The sequence below is a fragment of the Cryptotermes secundus genome, unplaced genomic scaffold (assembly GCF_002891405.2).
Source record: "Cryptotermes secundus unplaced genomic scaffold, Csec_1.0 scaffold446, whole genome shotgun sequence".
NCBI lineage: Eukaryota > Metazoa > Arthropoda > Insecta > Blattodea > Kalotermitidae > Cryptotermes > Cryptotermes secundus.
This window is the reverse complement of record NW_019731271.1, coordinates 1,588,556-1,609,072: the sequence shown is the minus strand read 5'-3', so window position 1 is coordinate 1,609,072 and position 20,517 is coordinate 1,588,556. Positions and strand designations below refer to the sequence as shown.

Genomic DNA, 20,517 nt, shown 5'->3' with positions numbered 1-20,517 from the left:
GAGGTTTTATTAATTACTATAGTACTATCCCACTCTAAATATATTATTAATTCCGAAATACAAATTAAATATAACAACAAAATTATTGCCAATACTACCAAACTAAATTTCTTGGGCTAGTATTTCACAATACTGTGTCTTGGAAGAGTCACACTGATATGTTGGCTTCCAAATTAAACAAAGCGTGTTATATTGCAAGAGCAATTAGACCTTTCTTATCATTAAATTCCCTAAAGATAATCTATCATGCTTATTTTCATTCAGTTATAACATATGGATTAATTTTCTGCCGAAGTTCTTCCCACAGTATGAATATTTTCAAACTCCAAAAGCAAATGGTTAGAATATTAATGGAAGCAAGACCCAGGGATTCTTGCACGAATTTTCGAAGATTTTAAATTACTACCTCTAGCATCCCAGTACATACTCTCTTTGGCTCTGGTTATGGTTACCAATAAATCACTGTTTATACAAAATTCTGAAATTCACACTCTTAATACCAGGAATAATTTTCAAGTAACGACTCACTTGATGATGTTTCTTAAAAGTCCCGCCTATGCAGGCGTTAATATACATAACCATCTCCCAGCTGATATTAAGGACTTGGCATATGATATTAAAAATTTTAAAAAGCATTAAAAATTATTTGCATGAGCATTCTTTTTATACTGTGGATGAATCATTTATGCATAAAACTAGATAAGTATTTCTGATGGTAATCGTAACATCATTCTATCAATACTTACACTGTTCTACTATTTCTATTTTTTTCCCCACAAAATCTCTTAATGATTGCCTTATTATCATTATTATTGTACTGCCCTGTATTCGGTTTTTTTTCTATATCCAATGGTTGTACCAGTATGGCTCAACATAAATTAATTAAAAAAAATAAGAGAGTAGTTTAAATGCAATCCTTTTGAAGGCTACATATGCAGCAGTTATAGTACCATATAATGGAGGTCATATCTGTTTGACACTTCACATGCTTCAGCCTCAAAACTACTTAATGCATTTCAATCAGTTAGGTACTGGGAGTTTGTACAATGTCAGGGAAATTTAATTTTAGTTCATATCAGCCACATATCACCCCTCGTGCTTTATACAATCTCCAAATCAAATTTACCGATTTTTTAAAAAATATCATTTGTACAGGACATAAAATATTGTAATGTGAATGAATACCCATTGCCAGGCCATAGCTCCATAAACATGTTCCAACATGCAACAACAGAAGGATGTCATCTCTAGGCCACACTCGAAATACATGCACGCAACAACAGGGGAAGCTGTGTTTGCTTTGTCTGCAGTGACAGCACACAACAGTGCATAGCATCACAAGATATGTGTTTTTTGTGAGGTGTCCATGCTGTGTCTTCATAAGTGACAGATTCCAAAGAAGCGGCTGGAGAATAGTGGTAAGCTCGAGTAGTACAGCAAGCAAGCAGTAAGCTTGAGAAGTACATAAGAGTACAAGAAGTCAGCCTGTGATATGAAGACTTTGTGTGTGCTGTAGTACATCGCTATTGAGAATGTGCAATTTAGTGAGATTTTGCTAGTTCCTGTGTTACAAATCTGTGAAGACCAGTGCAGATAGGCTGAATAGATTACTGTGGAGTGCTTTGTAGTGTGAAAATCAGAAATAGTATAATAATCAATTGTAGTTACAACCTGTAGGTGGTTAATAAATCCAATTACCAATCTGAACCCCGTCTTAGCCACTGATACACATGACAACATATTCCTTATTAAGATCTACACTGTTTATCTGAAATGCTCTTTGATGCAGTAAATATTTATTAAACTATAAGGAAAAAGAATTTCTGCCTTTCTGAACTGTAAAAAGATTTTTAACAGAAGATCTGTGGATGCAATCTAACAGATTGGACTACTGACATTCATTGTTCATTCTATTGTTGGACAAAATGCAGATAATAAGGAAACAAGGTTATCAGCATATGTAAATAATTCATGGAAAGAAAATAAACAGTAATTATCACTGATAATAAGTCAAGTCAGTTCTATCTAAGTGATACCAAAAGATGATGTGAATACATACAGACATAATGTTCACTGACAAATTAAATCTTAAAGTTATATGAATACATATGGGATGTTGAAGTAAAGTACTTCAGTTTCTTTCAGAAACATATATTCTACATTATTTCAATCAATGAGATTACATATGTAATGGTATGAAGAAGAAAGTGATCATTATTTTCCAGTTAGATGGCTTTGTACCAGCAATAAACAGCCAAGCCAATCTGATATGTAAAATCACAAAGAATGCACTTGGAAAATAAGTGTACTCCAATGACAAGCACACTTTTCCACATTATCACTGACAATTTTTATACACATTGCAGGATGATTTGTGTTTCATGTTCACAACATAATCTTTTGATACGCTTTTATAAAGTGACTTCCTAACTGAAAATACATTTATTAAGTACTGTTAGGAATACATATAAAACAAAGCAGAGAATTACATTATATTATTAACTGCCTCTGGGAATGTGCCATAACATAATGCCCAGCACCACAGAATTATTAACCTGTGAATGTATCTTAATTCCAATACATACTGTACCCATGTAGAAACGACGTAAGTATGCTATCAGCAGATTTATGTATGTAAGGGGTGGGCCATAAACACTGGCCCCCACACTGTGACCTTCAATGATCTATTGTGCTTCCCCTTGGATTAGCCCTTTATTAATCCTACACTTTTAATAAAGTGTAGAACCCTGCTTATGGGGTCGTCATAAAAGTCACTTGGTTCCATAAAAAACTGACCCAAGTGATGAAATATTAAATAAGCTATGGCCTCACAATCACACAGGATGTGTGTGGCTGATTCGTTATCTTGTAGGCACCTTTCACAAGCTGGGTTACCTGTCAGTCTCAACTTGAAAAGGTGTCCTGTTAGGTGGCAGTGAAGCTCATGCTACATTTCAAATATTCTTAAAGTCACAAAGAAACCAGGTCTGGAAATGTGGACTGTAATGGAGTACTCTTGTATTCCAAATGTGTTCTTTGTGAATTTGCATTATTCTATGGCCACATTCATGGTATGCAAATGTTGCTTCCTGCTTGCCCATGCTGGTTTCTTGCTTGGCTTACTCTTCAGCCATAAGGATGAAAGCAACATGCTCCTCTGAAAAACTGCCTGACTTCTAGTTGACTACAAAGCATTATACCCCAGAAAACAGAACTCTTTAGAACTGTAGATCTTAATGAGATCCATGCCTTTAGTCATGTGCCAATACTTTGTATAATGAGTCATTTTAGAGACAACTCATAAAGTGCAATCTGAGATTCACATAAAGCTGGAATTATAATGAACTGACAAATACAAAAATAATTAGCTATATAATTAAGCAATCAGTATATTCATGTTTACCAGTCAGAGGAATAATACAGATTGGACTCCATGTTATATATCGTAATTTCAGCATTATTTATAATCATTTTATAAAATAATTACCCTGTCAGGTTTCCCTTGTCCTCTTAGCAAGTCAAATTTTGTTCTTTCACTGAAAGAAGAATTTGAATGTGGAATCAGTTAAACTATGATTTGCCTTTGATTGTCACTTCAATAGTTTCAGCAATTTTCACCATACTGATATTTCCTTTAATTGGATATTACTATACAATATACACGCATATAGACTTCAGTGACACAATAAAGATGTCAAACAAGGAAAAATTATTCAGCATGTTTCTTAAAAATGCAGGTAAGTTGATCCAATCAACTTGTCAAAATGCAATTCACATGATGGTTAATCCTGCCCACAAACTGATCAAAGCGCTGTATATGAAACTCTCCAGAGATATGGAAGACATTTAATGGTATAATGTAACTATGATTTGGCCTGTCCTTTTATATAACCTATATAACTTCGATGACAGCTGTTTTATTCCATTTTTTATAAAAGGTCATCACAATACACATAAGAATTTTAAATGTTCACTGAAATAGCAGCAACCTCCTCTTCTTAACCTCTTGAAACAACAATAAACTTTAAAAGCATTCAGCAATGGGATAGTATTCTTCTAATATATCCAGATTGTTTGCTGGCATGTTATTTTGCCTAGAGAACCTCATAGAGCACATATACCCACTTCATGCTATTAACAGCTACAGCTTCGATACCTGTGCCATTATAATGAATGGGACAAAATATCGCTGATAACAGCTATAATTTCTTAAACGTTTTCTCATACCACCAAAATCTTGTCCATAAAACATTCTGTCAATGGACTGCTGCACTATGGATAGGGTTGCCAGGCATTCATACATACACAGATGGGTTGGCCCTCATATCAGTATCTTGTATTATATTCCAAAAGAAGTCTGTCAAGAGACATGACTGTTCTATAAATGAATAGATCCCATAAGCTGACTTGGAAAAAAAGTAGTAAATCATTCAGGGCTATCTCCAGAAATTTCCTGTTAAGGTTCTTATTTCAGTGAGACAGACCCAAGAATACCTGATCCATACTGGAGACCAAATACTGTGAAGTATTCTATGAATGATTATTCATCCAACAGTATTCAGTATTTATGTACACAACATTGACATAAGGTGCACTTTCTTCTTAATGACCATTCCATGCAGTTAAGAAGGGAACTGACATGACATGTCTACAGTAGTGTAAATTCTACAGTGTTTGGTGAACAATGAACATGTCAAGGAGGAGGCACTTCAAAATAATGCAGACATATAGAAACACAATGTAAAAATTACCACTATTTCCTTAATTAATTTTTTAGTATTTTTCAAATCTTGAATGCCACTATTAATTCCCCAAACAAACATCAACACTTTGTATCCATGTTTCTTCCCACCCAAAATATTAGGTCCCATATTCCTAAACCATAGATCTGGCAACCCTAATTATAGAATAATTCAAAATGTCATAAGTAAAGGAATTAAGTATCAAATCAAGTCATAACTATTGTCATATTTTCTACTGTTCAGTTTACAAGCCAGTAGATCCCATAATTATACAGTGTCACCTCTCTATGACCTTTCAAATTGCATGCTTTTTTATTTTACATTTGTAAATAAATTCCTTTACATAAAGAACTAAATTCCTGAGGTATTTCGCTTATAAACTATTTCATACAAATTCCTGGAAACTACTGGCAAATGTATCAACAAAGGGAACAGTATGTCAACCTACATAACATATGTGTCACATATTTTCACACAACACTGAAAGAGAAATATGGACACTGCTCTTGTACAGAGAAGGCCTGAATATGCTACTGTCTCTGTAAGACAGAAAATCTACAAAAGTATCTCCTTTATATGCAACAGTAAAAATACAAAAAGATTTGTGTAAGAAAAAAATAGCATAACAATGCAAAACTGCTATCTGTTTTATATTTATTATCTGTAGCTTCTAGAGTTCAACAGATATAAAATAATTCCATACTGCTTGCTCAGTGAAATCATCTGTTGTAAATCATCTTCTATAGTACAATTCTAACATACTGAAAGACATCATAACATTAAAGCCAAACAGAAAAAGTTACTACCAAACAAATATAACATTACACCCCCAGATATACTACACACACTCTTAATTAACACTTCCTCCAGACATTAAATAAAATAATCATTCTTATATACTTTTCAAGGAAATGCAGTTTTAGAATGATATTTTGCGATTTTTGCAATTTGTAGTGTTGTACATACATTGTGTATAGTCATATATCTTGCTTACAACACCAATAAAAGGTTCTGTTCATCACTGAATGATACATTATATGAACCCATTACATGCCATTCCATTTGCAGTGTTCATGGGATCGTCTGACTTTTGTAAACAATGTTATCTGCTATGATCTTAACATTACCAAACTAATATATAAATTGAACATGTAAGATGTGCGTTAACATTTTATCATTGACTTCTCAAAGTATCAGTATTTTCAGCACATTATCAACATTTTCACCCACACTGTAATATACATTAAAATATGGATTCTATACCTAATATGACTAACATTACATTAACGTTTCTGTCATTTCTTTTAAATAATATACACATTGTCATAACAGTGTATGAGTCTGAGATTTTTCTTCCTCTCCAATTTCTTCAGTCACTTCATTAACATGTCCAACTCTACAACACCAGGATGTGAGACATAAATGTGTCTCTGCACCAAGTCAAAAATTGTATGGTTCAGAAACTGTATGACCACATCTGACTACCTGCCTCATATAAACACAACTTTTAGATTAAATATATACAATAATGATTACTGAAAATAAACTCAATGATTTTATGTGATAACAGAGAATGTCAGGTAATGAATCACCATTCTTTGTTGCAGCCTCAAACATCTTTCCAGAAGAGACTGTTGGTATGTCAGTCTAGAAGGAAAAAAGCACTACACATAATTCTCAGAATATACATTCTCTCCCTGGATTATCATACATTTACCACAATGTATTATAAAAGTACCTCAAATACTGCTGAGACCAAAAACGAAATATTAAGTATTAGATACTTCAGGTGCCTCAGTAAAATTGGACATCACCATAGAAAATCATCAGAGTAAATTACCAGAATGTTAAGAACACCCACAGAAACATATCTTAAAAAGTTAGACTGAATAACAGACTCCAGGTCACGATGGAGCAACTGTTGTGGGATGGGAATTTGTCATCCATCTGCAGCTTGAGCATTGAGTACAATAGTTTCCCCTTTGTCGCAGACTTTGGAAGCCCGACATTTGGTTTCATTCTCCTGATGGAGGGGAGGCAACATATATGTGAGAGCCAAAAGCATGCTATCACAACACAAGCCCCTGTAGTTCCTTCAAAAGCTCATCTTCTTTCTTGATTTTGTCCAGCTGGTTTAGTTCAAGCTGGCGACCAGCAGCCCTCTGTTCTTTCAGCCGTGAGATTTCCACAAGCTTCTGTAAAACAGTTAAAACAAACTCACTTTCAGTACAAGCATAATGTAGAAAGAATATGCACAAACTGAGGGATCTGCAGTCCACTAAACAATCTATATCTGCATATTCAAATATATACAGTAGAACTTGGTTATAACATCATCAAAGGGACCTAAAAATAGTGTCGTGATAAACGAATGTCGTAACCGAAATGGGCATTTCCACAGTAGCCTTATGTTAGTCATGTAAAAATCTACCAAAAACCGAGTTAAAATGTTGCATTTTTTAGTGAAATACGTAGTTAAGTACAGACTAACGTAACATTAACGTGGAATTAATATGGATTCTCCATATGGTTTGTACTGTAGAACTCACCAAACCAAGTTCGCGGAATACATCAGCTTTTTTCCTTCCATTTTCTATTTCACGAATCACTTTAACTTTCGCTTCAGTGCTTAAAGCTTTCCTTTTCATTGCCATGTTTTCGCTACTGCACTTCTCTGGGTTTAGGCAGGAACACTATAGGGTAAGTAGACAATGTGAGGTCCTGTTAGACGAGATTCTAGGAAAGGAATGCAGTTAACAACCTGCCGCGTCCTCTTGCACTATTCACGCAGTCCCACCCCACACCCTTGTTTTCGCATAAAACCCACGCTCCTCTTGCAGCCCGCGGTCGTATTCTTCCAGGACAGTCACGTCAGCAAGTAGAGAAAGTGAGGGTGGGCAGACACATCGAACTTTCCCACGATATCAGAGAAATTCAGGAATGAAAATGACGTTACATACGAGGTTGATGCATTTGTGCATGTCGTACTAAGCAAGGTATAAAAACAGTTGCTTTATGAGGAATTAGTTCGTACCATTGAATATTTGACGCAATAGACAAGGTGTCGCAGAAACCGATGTTGCTATAACCAAGTTTTACTGTATTTTCATGCAAGTACTATAACAAATTAAATTTCCAAATGAAACAACATATCATTACAAAATTAACTGTTTTTTTTTTCACATTTCAGTGGTACAGTTAATTATTATTATACAGGTAGAATGGACACATTGAGATTAAGGTGCCGAGTTAGCTAGCCAGCTGTATGTAGATCTTAAAAGATATTTCCTAATGTTGTTCTTGATATTTTCTTCTACTTTCCAGTGGACTCTGGCACGTCAGCAGCTGTTGTGTGATCTGCATAAGTAAAGGTGGGGATACACGAGCGCGCCGCTGCTGTAATGCAACATAGATCGAATGGGATTCGCAACTTATTCGCTCGTGTGTACGTGAGTTTGAACATACGCAGCACACGCCTCAAATGCCGCGCAGTGATCCGGTTGCTGTCGGTTTTTCTGACAAACATAAAGGGATTCGTTGCCGCAGTGTGGTCGGGTTCGGTTGCCATTTGTCTCGTGAAGCGCGCACGCCTCAAACATGGAGTTGTCAGAAGAAGATATTTTGGGGCTCATAGAGGCATACAAATCATTCCCTGTACTGTGGAATCCCAGAGAAAATGATTATTATAAAAAGCAAAGCTTCCTCGTCTTCCATGGTCGTGTGGACGGCGAAGACAGAATGGAACTGAGGTGCTCGCGGCTTGCGCGCCCCATTCAGATGGTTTGTTGCGTGCGCGTCGCTTGTTCGAGGTGCACCAAATCACTCTGCGCATCACTTGTAATGCCGTGTTGCAGCCGTGGCACGCTCGTGTATCCTCACCTTAAGGCTATCACACAGACAGTGGTAGTTAGATCAGATGTGGCAGGGCAGCATTATGCCATGGTCTTCATCATGGTTTTATTCCCATCAAGTACATATGAGTGAGCTACTGGTATGTATGAAGGAAATCCTTATTTGGAACTTACCATAGCCAAGTAAGTTATCTCTTTACTTGTGCTAATAATGAGTTACTGTGACAGAACATACAACAGAAACTTTAATGACAAAATTGGCTGCCTACATTAAAATAATATAAATCCCATGCTGTATAGCTAGTTCTTAACAAGATATTTACACGTTCACTGGTGCACTTTGTTGTACTGGAGGCATGAACTATGTAACATGCAGCATTTAAAAAAAAAAAAAGCAATTGTTTATTATCAAATTACTTTAGAGTGAATTTTTAAAAAATATGATAGCATGGAAGCATTATGAAAATCCACACTAATAAATAATGTTAAGGCTATAAGGCACAATAAAGTTTCTTTCTTCAGTAAAGTTAAATTTTAACCAAGAAATCTGTCCATCGCTAGCTCATAGTGTGAAAAAACAATCTGATATATAGCTACGGAAGCAGAAACTATGAAAAATCGTATTAAAATTAATTTTCAAGCAGTAAGCTGTGAAGACATAAAAGGGATTGCACGGGCTTACAAAAAGGTAATGTTGTCATGATGGTGTTAATCCTATAGTCTCCCCAGTGGAATTTTATCTGCTGCCAGATTATCAAATTCTGACAAAACACCTCATGGTTTGGAGCCATTTAATGAATTGACTCCAAAGAGCAGAGTCCTTCTCAAAAGAAGCTAAGTCACTCAGCTGGTCAAGAAATTATTTTATGGACTGCAAAGGTTCATTTCTGTGTTTAATAGATAATACCACCAGGCCCAATCTTAAGCTAGATGAATCAGTTCACAACACACATTCTATTTCATTAATATCCATATTACTATTTTCTCCCTTTGAAGAATAAGTATCCAGAAAAGTATCTCATTTCAGGTTTTATGACTGAAATCATGCATGTATTTCTTACCACTCTTATGTGTGCCAGAAATCCTGCCAATCTCACCCTCTCCAGTTATCTATAGCATAAGATAAAGCTGCCCCTTTGCTTAATTTAGAACTGCACTATCAAGATATGTAGGTAAGACAATAAGTAAGTTACAAATTGATATAGAACTTAAATAAGAGTACTGATTTGAAAAATGCTTTTATTTCTCAACATAACTCCCTGTATATTGAGCCACTTGTCCCATCGTCCCTGAAAACCAGCAGCATAAAATTCTTTGGGCTGCTGTTGGAACCAGGCGGTGACTTCCCTTTCTACAGCTTCATCGGGAAAATGTTCAGCTGAAAGATGTTTTAAGAGGGCCAAATGAATGGAAGTCACTTGGAGCAAGGTCGGGGCTATACGGAGGATGCTCGAGGACTTCCCATTTGAAATTTTGCAGTGTCTCATTTGTCTTGTTGACAGTATGGGGACGTGTGTTGTCATGCAAGAGCAACATGCCTGGTTCCGACAGCAGCCCAAAGAATTTTATGCTGCTGGTTTTCAGGGGCTTGTGAAACAATGGGACAAGTGCCTCAATGTACAGGGAGATTATGTTGAGAAATAAAAGCATTTTTCAAATCAGTACTCTTATTTGTCTAAGTTCTATATCCATTTGTAACTTACTTATTGACTTACCCTCGTATATGGAGTTATGGAGGTACACACTGGTAACCTAAGCACTAGTTGGAGGTGAGCAGTTCAGTCTCACACACTAACCACACTATCCCCCAGGGAATGAGTCCTTGGTACCCACTGAATAGGAGGCTGGTGGGCACAAAAGCTCATCTGGATATGGTGGGAACAGAAAAACCACTGCTCCTGTTAGCAACTGAATGCCAATCATCCAGCCTGTAGGCAGCCACTACATTGACTAAGCTATCTTGGCTCATTCTTCTCTCTTCGGTCCAAATATTTTCCACAGCACTTTGTTTTCAGGCATCCTCAATCTATGTTCTTCTCTTTGGATCAGAGAAACCACAGAGTTAGTTATTTTCATACATTACCAACCAAACAGCTTGATGCTTGTCCATCTGTATCAACTAGCTGCTTGCAGCACCAGGTCTCGCTGCAGAGCAATCTATCAGATAGATTTTGTTCAAATTTTAAATGCTCATCTCAAAATGTGTCTAGCAGCATTTGAGAGTGGCATTTTGTGAAACATTCTTCTAGCAGCTATAATGCTCAGAAAGATGAAGCAGCTTCTGTCTCCCTTAAATTTCTTTTCCTTTTGTTCTGTTAAATTAATGACATAATTTATCTTAATGATGTCTAACATGTTAGCATTCTATAAAGCTGTCATCTATTGATATCTACCAATACACAAAGAACTATAAACTTTCAATGTAAGATTTAAGATTCTCACAGCAGTGATTACAAAGTGTTATCTCTTCTGGAAGATAACACCATGTAGTTCACTGAAAGTCAACTGAAGTTTCAGAGGAATATATCGCCTCCAGTTTCAGGGTTTAAGAGTAAGCCAAGCAAGAAAACAGTATGAAGCAAGCTGAAAGCAAAGCATGCTCTGCATGTTACTCTCAAACATCACTTCACTTTCAATGGACTACACAGTGTTATATCACAGATGACAGAATTCTTTAGAAGGTTTTAAATTTGGTATAACACAAAAATTATTTTCCAATGCTCCCACTGACTATGCAAGACTCAAAGAAGCAGGAAATTGCAGCCTTTACAACAGGAAGCACATGTTTCTGTTCACATTAATGGAGAATTCTTTTCAAAAAGTTATACTTGCTTTATAAGTTTGCATTATACAGCACTTCAACTTACACTTTTCAATTTCTTTATTTTTTTCAGTTTCTCTGGATCTCCCATAAGCTCAGCATCTGCAAGTGCTACTGGCAACTTAGGTGCTGCCACTGTTGAGTCACCATTTGTAACAACAGATGCCACTGTTGTAGTTGTGGCTGCAGCAGTACATGCATTGCTAGTAAAAGCAGCACCACTACTGGAACCTGCGTTTACCCCATCTTGCTCTTTCTTCGCCTTCTTTGCTTCACGTTTTTTCTTCTGCTTTAGTGCTGCCTTTGACGGGTTTGCTAAATTAAAATAACATCAATAATTCTTATTGTTATGACAATACAGCGTCTAAATTTACTTACCACTTGACAATAGCAGAATGCAAAAAAAAAAAAAAATCATCTGTTCCAGGAATGGGTTTAGTGAAGTCAAACATAGAAATAGCTGAAATGTATTTAAAGTATACTGCAACCTTAAGAGACAGCAAAAATTAATATCACAAAAATATCCCATTCTAATGAGAAGCCATAACCATCTGAAAATTGTTAAAATATACAAATATTATTTTTTGGACATTAACAATCATCCTGTCTTTATCTAAAAACCCTTCCTGTTTATCTTTCAAAACACGTTCTGGAGATTGGATTCTGTCTCCATCTTCAGGTAAAACCTGCTCAGTTGGGCCCAATCGATAGACCTAGTCCCTTTCTCCAGAGTACATCAGTACTGTGACGCGTTACCTTATGTCCATCACCGCAACAACCGCTACAATCGGAACGGACACCTCCACGACAACAAATACGTGGAAACTGTGGAGTTCCCACAGCGACAAATTGTAGCAACGAATTGTCGTTGAGTAACAACAGATGAAACGAAACACGTTACCAGTGTAATCTATAAAGAGCATTCCCAAAGCAACAGATTGCTGAACAGCGGTAACGGAACTGTGAGAAATGGTGTCCGGTATCCAGTCCGCCCAAAATCATAAGTTTGTCATTATTGCCACTGAAACTCAACCTCTGTTTTCTTTATAACCATGTGGAACATCCACACTAACACTACCATACTGAAACGTGTTGGGGTGACTTACCAGATGGGTTCTGGGTTGGATGACTGGATTTATTAACACCTTATATTTTCACACAGTTCACGACTACAGGTGATACAACACTATCACTATTCTACACACTTTACAGCTCACCACTGCACACACTAGGATTCTCTGTCTTCACTAGTCATCTCCTATGTATGTAGGACAAAGTCTCTGTCCGCATGTAATTTCTCATTCACTTTGAAGTATGCACCAGCAATTATCTCACAGTCTTCCTCCATATTGGCATAGCTTTGCTTTAGTTTCAATATCTGAGTCTCTCCTTGCCTTTCAAGAAATTGGAGCTTTTATGGTGATTATGACAGCTCAGTCAATAAAATTAACAGTAGCCACTGATGACAAAATTAAAAAATAAAACACAGAACCTTAGTATGCATCAAGATAGAGTTTTGTAACACGAGGCTTTTCCGCAAAACTTACCTGCTAGGCAGCAGACTGATCACAAACCCAAACTGTTATAAAACTGACATTTGAAGGATTTTGATAACAATATGCCATTAAAAGGTATAATTCACACGAAAATTAAAATCAACAGAAGAGGTTCCTTTTTTTTTTTTTATCAGTCACCACTGCTAATATATAATACACCCGACTAATACTGTCCTCCGACAAAGAGAAGGAAAGGCAAGCTGTGGGTTTAACTGGTCAACCTTGACCACTATACACACTAAGATTCAGTGTACCAAGGGCAATGGTAACAGTTACCCCAAAATCATGTTTTCTTCTTGTACAGTACAAGCAACCAGGCCTTGCTTAATGGCCTTACCTTCTCTCCACTGGAGAACAGTACATTAATATGATGTAGCAGTATGCATGCACTGTTCGCCTGCAAAGCTGTATTAGTGGGAGATTAAATTCCTTGTTAAGGTCACCCATGCTAGACTGGTTGAAGGGTAGGGACCTGAAGAAAGGCAGCCACTAATCCTCCAAGTATGGTGTCTGGTGTGCGGCAAACACCCTCACCTCAGAAAACAATTTGTATTAGGAAAACTGATAATGGATGCTAACTGGAAGAACAGGCATCCATCCTAAAGAAGGCCAAGGTTCTTAAAGAGGCCTGCAAGGCCAAGGAGTAAGTGAAGGAGGGAGAGAGTGAGAAAGCAAGCACGTGGGTAAATATGCTATAGTATGGCACTAATGTGTTAAAGAGTAATGGGAAAATAACATATGAACTCACAGTCTCCACCTGGTCGAGTGTTGCTTGCAGGCTCCTCGTCATCGTGGAGTTTGAAATTACTTTCTCGCCCACGGGCTGATGGAGGACGGTAAGCTTGCTTTGAAGCTGAAAATGTATCAGAAAGTCCATATTTGCAATTCAGTTTGAAAGGGAAAATTACATTCGTGGGTACGAGAATTGTGAAATCTGTTTGCAGCAAACTCCAGGATTCTTTGTCTTCACTAGTTGTCTCCTGGCAATGTATCCCAACACAGAAGCTATAACAGTCTCACTGAATTATACACTCCAAATATTACACATAAAGTCTTCTCTTCACAGCTGCACTCTTGCAACTAACTCTTAACTACACTACACTGCACTACACTAATCTAATCTAATCTAAGCAACAGGTCTTTGTTATATAGGCTCCGCATGAACAACACAGAAAACATAGTTCTACTGTTGTGTAGCACAGACCACAGAGAAAACAGATCAAGTACTGTTGGACTGTGACATCATTGCGCCTGGGTGGAAGTGTGTTTACCATGCTGTTGCCTAGAAATGGGTTTATAAACTCTGTTATTCCATTGTTATGTGTGTATCATGGGGTATTTATCGAGCCACAGCCTGGCAGTGCATTGACATGTCACACTGCTCCCTCCTTAAGGCTGTCTGTCTCAAATAGCCTAATGGTGAACCACCTTTCCTTCCTTTCCAGGTGCTGTGCTTTCAATGTCTGCAGTCAGTCATACTGTCGCTCACTCGGAGCAGCTCACTGCTAAAGTTCCAGTATATCCAGATTTGCTCAAAATGTTTCTAGGCAACAGCTTGGTTAACACATTCTGAGGTGTAACAATGGAAGATGTGTCTCACTGGATGAATGTTACAGTTCGTTGCTAGGCAACAGTCAGCACGCCAATGAAGTCATCATTTACGATTCATGTGACTTGCGTTTTCTGTGTTGTCCTTACAGATCCTATATAAGGAAGACCTGTTGTAGCTTAGATTAGTGTAGACCATTGTGCAGTGGAGTGTAGGTAAGAGTCAGCTTCACACCCCTGCCACTATCCGCTGGGAGCCCCCAGTACCCACTGGATAGGAGGCTGGGTGCACCCCAGTCAGTCTGGACAGTGTGGAAAAGAAAAAATCCTGCACTGCCATAAACTGAACCCAGACCATCCTGCCCGTAGCCTGTTGCTATACTGACTGAGCTATCCTGACACCTTTCATCAACATAACTCTATATCAGAGTGCCATTAATGTCATTTGCATTCCAGAAGTGCCATGCTGATACTACTGATTATAGGAAACTGAAGAATACAAGGTGGAAAGGCTTCCACAGTCATGATATCTGTACCGAATTTCTTTAAAATTCATCAGTTGGTTCAAAAGCTCGTCAGTGCTTTACAAATTATTTTATGATACTGTCAGTATACAGACTATATAACATCAAATGGTAGGTAGATGGAGAATAATAAATAGGAAAGAATTTGTAAGGAAGTAGCCACTGGCTAACTTATTGTACTAGTCCATCACTTTCCTGGACGGGCTCATGAAAACCATGAAAAATGTCAGTCACATTAAACAGTATACTGGCTGAGATTCAAATTCAGCACCTCCTGAAAACAAGTCTAAAGCATTACCACAACACCAACCTGCTCAGTAAAATATTTTGCATGGAAGACTGAAACAAATGTGGGCATGATGACACCACATGCCTGTTATAAAATATGGAATGGAAGTCAAATAACAAATTACAGTGGGATAATGTGGTAAATATACACCACTCAATACTGTAAAATCATAAACAAAATTCTTAATGACTCACCCTGTGGCTGGCTTGGCTGAATTCCTTCAACAGGCTTATAGTTTATCACAGGTTCATGAAAAACACCAGCTGGAAACAACTGCCAAAGAACTTCCCACAGTTCCTCTTGTTTGTTCCACGGACGCTCATACAGTAATGTTCCGCTGTAGTGCCAGATCTTGAACCTCAACATAAGACCCAGTTGGTCATGTAATAAAATGACACAGCTAGCTAACATCAAATAAAATGTTACTATATAAAGAACAATTTACAGAAAGCTGTGACAAAAAATTAAAGAAAACATTCTATGCTGTTTCCTGTTCTGGTGAATACTTCTCACTTTTCTAAGCTTACTTTATACTAAGTTCCCCAACATTATTTCATAACAGCACAGGAAGAATGAATGTCAAGAAATGAACTATGGAATTAGAATGAGCATGTTTCATACATAATTAGCATGTAGTTGACTTTTATGTTAATTTCTATTATGCACATTCAAGATCCTCGATTTTGTACACCTTCTATTTATAGTCTCATTTTTACAATTTAAAGTCAAAATCAGCTGAAATATACTACAAATACTAATCAGAAATATCATGCTTTTTCACAAATTGCATTCTTTGTGATTTTACAAATTTCATTTGCCTTGTTCATTTACTCAAGACACAAATCCACTGTCGCAAAGCTAATCAACGCAGAAAGTCAGAAATTTAGGTAACAGAAATATTTTTCAGCTTCAAACTAAACTTCTTGCACCAAATCACCATTTGCCCATCAAAAATTACACTGAACTAACAGACTGTAAATGAAAATATTTACCCATTTCCCATCCGTAATCTTGGAGCAGTAGTTGCTGTAAGGAAATGCTCACCATCAGGTGACCAACGAAGTAATGTTGTATCAGCAGCCTCCATTTTGGCTATCAGCTTTCGTGCTGTTGCGTCCCACAGTTCAACATTACCTTGGAGATTACCAAATCCACCAAGGATCAAGAGTAACAATAGTTAAAGAAACACATTTCAAAAACAAAAAGGTGAAATTTGGGTTTACAAATTCAATTTTTCACTCCTTTATAAAGTTACAGCCTACAAAGAGAGAAAGAAAATGTTGAAATGCCAAACAGATATGGAACAGTTGTTTCACACACCATTTAGAAACTGCAAGTAACAATTATAAATGAGAAGTATTGATCTTGTTTCACTGGAAGCTAAGGATATATGCAAGCAGGATTAGACTGTGGGTTTCTCTATTTCCAGAGCAGTATTCACTGTTTTATGTTCACAATACATGCAGCCTTCTCTTCTGCACTAACTGAAGGGGACTGCAGTCTACATAATCATTTTACTTTTTTCTTCAGCACATACAAAGGCTGTTTTGTGTCTTTTAAGGGCTGCTTCAGCTGGCCTTCTTTGTCCACATCTAGCACAATTTAATTCATTATTAATTGCAATCTGGTTATTCCATTGTTATGCTTCAAGCAATGTTTTTATATAGTAGTTTGTCAGTGTAGTGTGATGTTCATGCATCAGTCCAGGCTGTACATTCTGTATATTTTCTAACTGAGTGTCCCTTCATGTTGTTATATGTATGTTACTGTATTCAGCCATGTTAGGGATAGATGTAAAAACATCTGTTAATGCAAAAACAGTAATTATTCACACATGTAAAGGGGGAGGTGTTCAATAATTTCATAAAAATGCTTATTATAGCAAGTATTTGCAATATCAAAAAGTGGCTAAAACACAAATCATCAAGTGCCAGTTTCTACTTACAAATATTATTTGGCATAAAGGTTACAAAACTGCAGGTATGATAAAAATGCTTGTCTTTTTGGCATTTGTAATGGAAGTTGCAGAAAGGCATGCATTAGCTTCATCATGCTTATTTGTCCAGCTGACTGTCTGCATGGAACAACTCAAGAAGCACTAAAAGACCTTTCATGGAATTAAATACTGGGATATCTTCTGAAATCTGTCAACATATTTTGTTTTTGGTTAACACTTGATGACAATGGACAATAAATGCAAACACCTAAATGCGTGTACCTCATGCATAACTCTTGTGTAACTCATTAAACATTTATCAGAATGAACTGTTTCAAACAAAGGTTGCAGATAAAATCAAATCTTACATTTTAAGCCCAAACACTTTTACCATTCAAGAAGTTAAAATGGCATTTATGCTGTCTACTGGCAGATGCACCAGAGTTATGCCATGCAGACATATCCTAAGTTGTCTGAAGTGGTTACTCTGTACACATTAAATTTACAAAGAATAATGCAACATTATCACGGTCATTAGTTTAGAGAACAGGGTGTTCAGGAGAATATTTGGACTGAACAGAGATGAAGTGACAGGAGGTTGGAGAAAACTGCATAATGAGGAGCTTCACAACTTGTACTCTTCTCCAAGTATAATTAGAATGTTCAAGTAAAGGAGGATGAGATGGACAGGATATGTAGCACGAATGGGGAGAAGAGGAATGCATATAGGATATTCGTGGGAAAGCCAGAAGGAAAGAGACCACTTGGAAGACCAAGGCGTAGGTTGATGGACAATATTAAAATGGATCTTAGAGAGATATGATAGGATGATATGGATTGGGTTGGTCTGACTCAGGATAGGGACCAGTGGAGGACTCTTGTGAACACGGTAATGAACATTCGGGTTCCATAAAATGCTGGAAAGTTCTTAAGTAGCTGCACAATTGGCAGCTTTTCAAGAAGGGCTCACCTCCATGAGTGAGCGATTAGTTTATTTGATCTTTGAAGCTAAAGATTTTCTCATGCTTATATAACCTCTTACACTCACAGCCACTGGCTGATCCTTTCTGAACATGATTTAGAACTCTACACCTGTGTACTCAGCACTTCTGCAATTCTCTATTCAGATATACAGGGCAGGGTGCAGAAGCTTCCTTTTTGTGAAGACGCATTGTGAATGGAGGGGAGGTCGCAGAAAAGTGGGGATAGGCTCATTGAACGCAGCAGTCGCGGAAGTTTCTGTCTAATACCCCTCAGTAGGAAACATGAGGTGGACGAGTGAGCAGCATGCATTTGCTGTCGAAACCTATTTTTCGAACAACCATTCCTATGTGGCGGTGCAGCGTGCATTCCGTACTCACTTCGGAATTAAGCCCAGAGGTCCGGTTCCCAACCGGAAAGCGATTGTTTTGTGGGTAGAGAACTTTAGGACAACCATGAGTGTGGTGAAAAAATCATCAGGATAACAACGGACCGTTACGATGCCAGAAAATGTGGAGGCAATTCAACAGTCGATTTTGACATCTCCAAGACGCTCTGCTCGCAAACATGCAGTCGTCCTAGACATATCCAATCGTTCAATGCACCGAATTCTTCATGAACATCTTCATTTCCATCCGAATAAGATGGTTGTTGTGCAAGAATTGTCACCATGTGATTTCCAGAACCAAATAACGGCGTGCGAAACGTTACTGGAAGCTTTACCACCTGACGCACTTGTTTTCTTTAGTGATGAGGCACATTTTCACCTATCTGGATATGTCAACAAGCAGAATATGCACTATTGGAGTGGTAACAATCCCAGAGAGCTCCATGAGAGGCCACTTCACAGTGATAAGGTGACAGTATGGTGTGCATTGACGAGAGGTGAAGTTATTGGCCCGTATTTTTTTGAAAAAGACAATCATGCAGTTACTATCAATTCACAGCGGTATGTGGACATGATTAAAAACGTTCTTGAACCAGCTCTTGAAGAAATGCATCTAGGAAATGTCTGGTTCCAACAGGATGGTGCCACGGCCCACACAGCCCGAGCTTCAATGACAGTTTTGAGGGCAAAGTTCCCCGGATGGCTCATCTCACTTCGAGGTGACATCCCATGGGAGTAGCCCAAATTCCAGTTCACATGTTGGAACGTGCAGAGGGGAACTTCAGAAAACGGTTGCATCAGTGCATACAGAACGGTGGCCACCATCTTCAAGATATTTTGTTTAAAGCTACATGATTTAAAACTTTAAAGTATGTTCTTTCATTAGCTAAACATAAATTTTGTCTACAAGCAATAATTTTTCTTTTATTTGCCTTCAAAAAAGGAAGTTTCTGCACCCCACCCTGTACATTTGTCAGATTTTGGGAGGCAGACTTTGCTCTCCCAAGCAACAAAATGTGCAGGATGTGGCTTAACAGTAACATAAATTAATTGGACTTCCAGCTATACATAACTTGAAAGTAAACCCACAATTACAGTCCATGTAAAACTTGCCAAGGAGTCAAAGTAGGCTTGGAATCACTCATTATGACAAAACTGCTGGGAAAATGCGGTTATCCTAATAAGAATTTTCCACACATATACATTAAGAAGTGGATGATGTAGGTGTCTCTTTTCTTGTTATAATGAGATTCTTGTTATAAGTTATGCTCATTCTATCACTGTTTTGCTGTATAAGATGAACTGAGTAACTTCATGGAACTGAGCCCTTCTTGAGAAGCCAGCAGCTCTGCAGCTACTCCAGAACTTCCCAACAATTTATGGAACCTGAAGGTTCATTACTGTGTTCACAACAGCCCTCTTCTGGTCCCTATCCTGAGCCAGATAAATCCAGTCCACACCATCCCATCATATTATTCTACGATCCATTTTAATACACTGAAGTGCCAAAAGTCATGGGATAGGTACCTAGTATTGTGTAGGACCCCTCTAGCCCGGCGAAGTGCAGCAACTCGACGTGGCATCAATTCCACAAGTGCACGGAAGACCTCTAGAGAGATGTTGAGCCATGCTGTCTGGATAGATGCCCACAACTCCCTGGTATTTGTAGGTGCAGGATTTTGGGTGCGAATGGACCTCTCCACCACATCCCATAAATGCTCGATTGGGTTCATGTCGGACAAACGTGGTGGCTACACCATTCGTCGGAACTCTCCAGAATGCTCCTCGAACCAATTCTGGACAACTCCAGCCCAATGACACGGTGCATTGTCCTGCTGGAATATCCCATAGTTGTGGGGGGGCATGAAGTCCATGAAGGGA

General features: G+C 37.8%; 1 protein-coding gene across 1 annotated transcript in view; it reads right to left on the bottom strand.

Moving 5' to 3' along the window:
• Nucleotides 1-3,649: 3,649 nt before the first annotated feature.
• Nucleotides 3,650-20,517, bottom strand: part of LOC111866805 (eukaryotic translation initiation factor 2A) — a 35,516-nt gene continuing 18,648 nt past the window's right edge. Inside the window, exons 9-13 of the mRNA XM_023856079.2 lie at nucleotides 16,324-16,498; nucleotides 15,526-15,689; nucleotides 13,719-13,823; nucleotides 11,461-11,729; nucleotides 3,650-6,937 (exon numbers count right to left, since the gene is read on the bottom strand). Of these exons, the coding sequence (XP_023711847.1) occupies nucleotides 6,812-6,937; nucleotides 11,461-11,729; nucleotides 13,719-13,823; nucleotides 15,526-15,689; nucleotides 16,324-16,498 (839 nt within the window). The 3' untranslated portion in view covers nucleotides 3,650-6,811. The remainder of the gene's footprint in view (nucleotides 6,938-11,460; nucleotides 11,730-13,718; nucleotides 13,824-15,525; nucleotides 15,690-16,323; nucleotides 16,499-20,517) is intronic.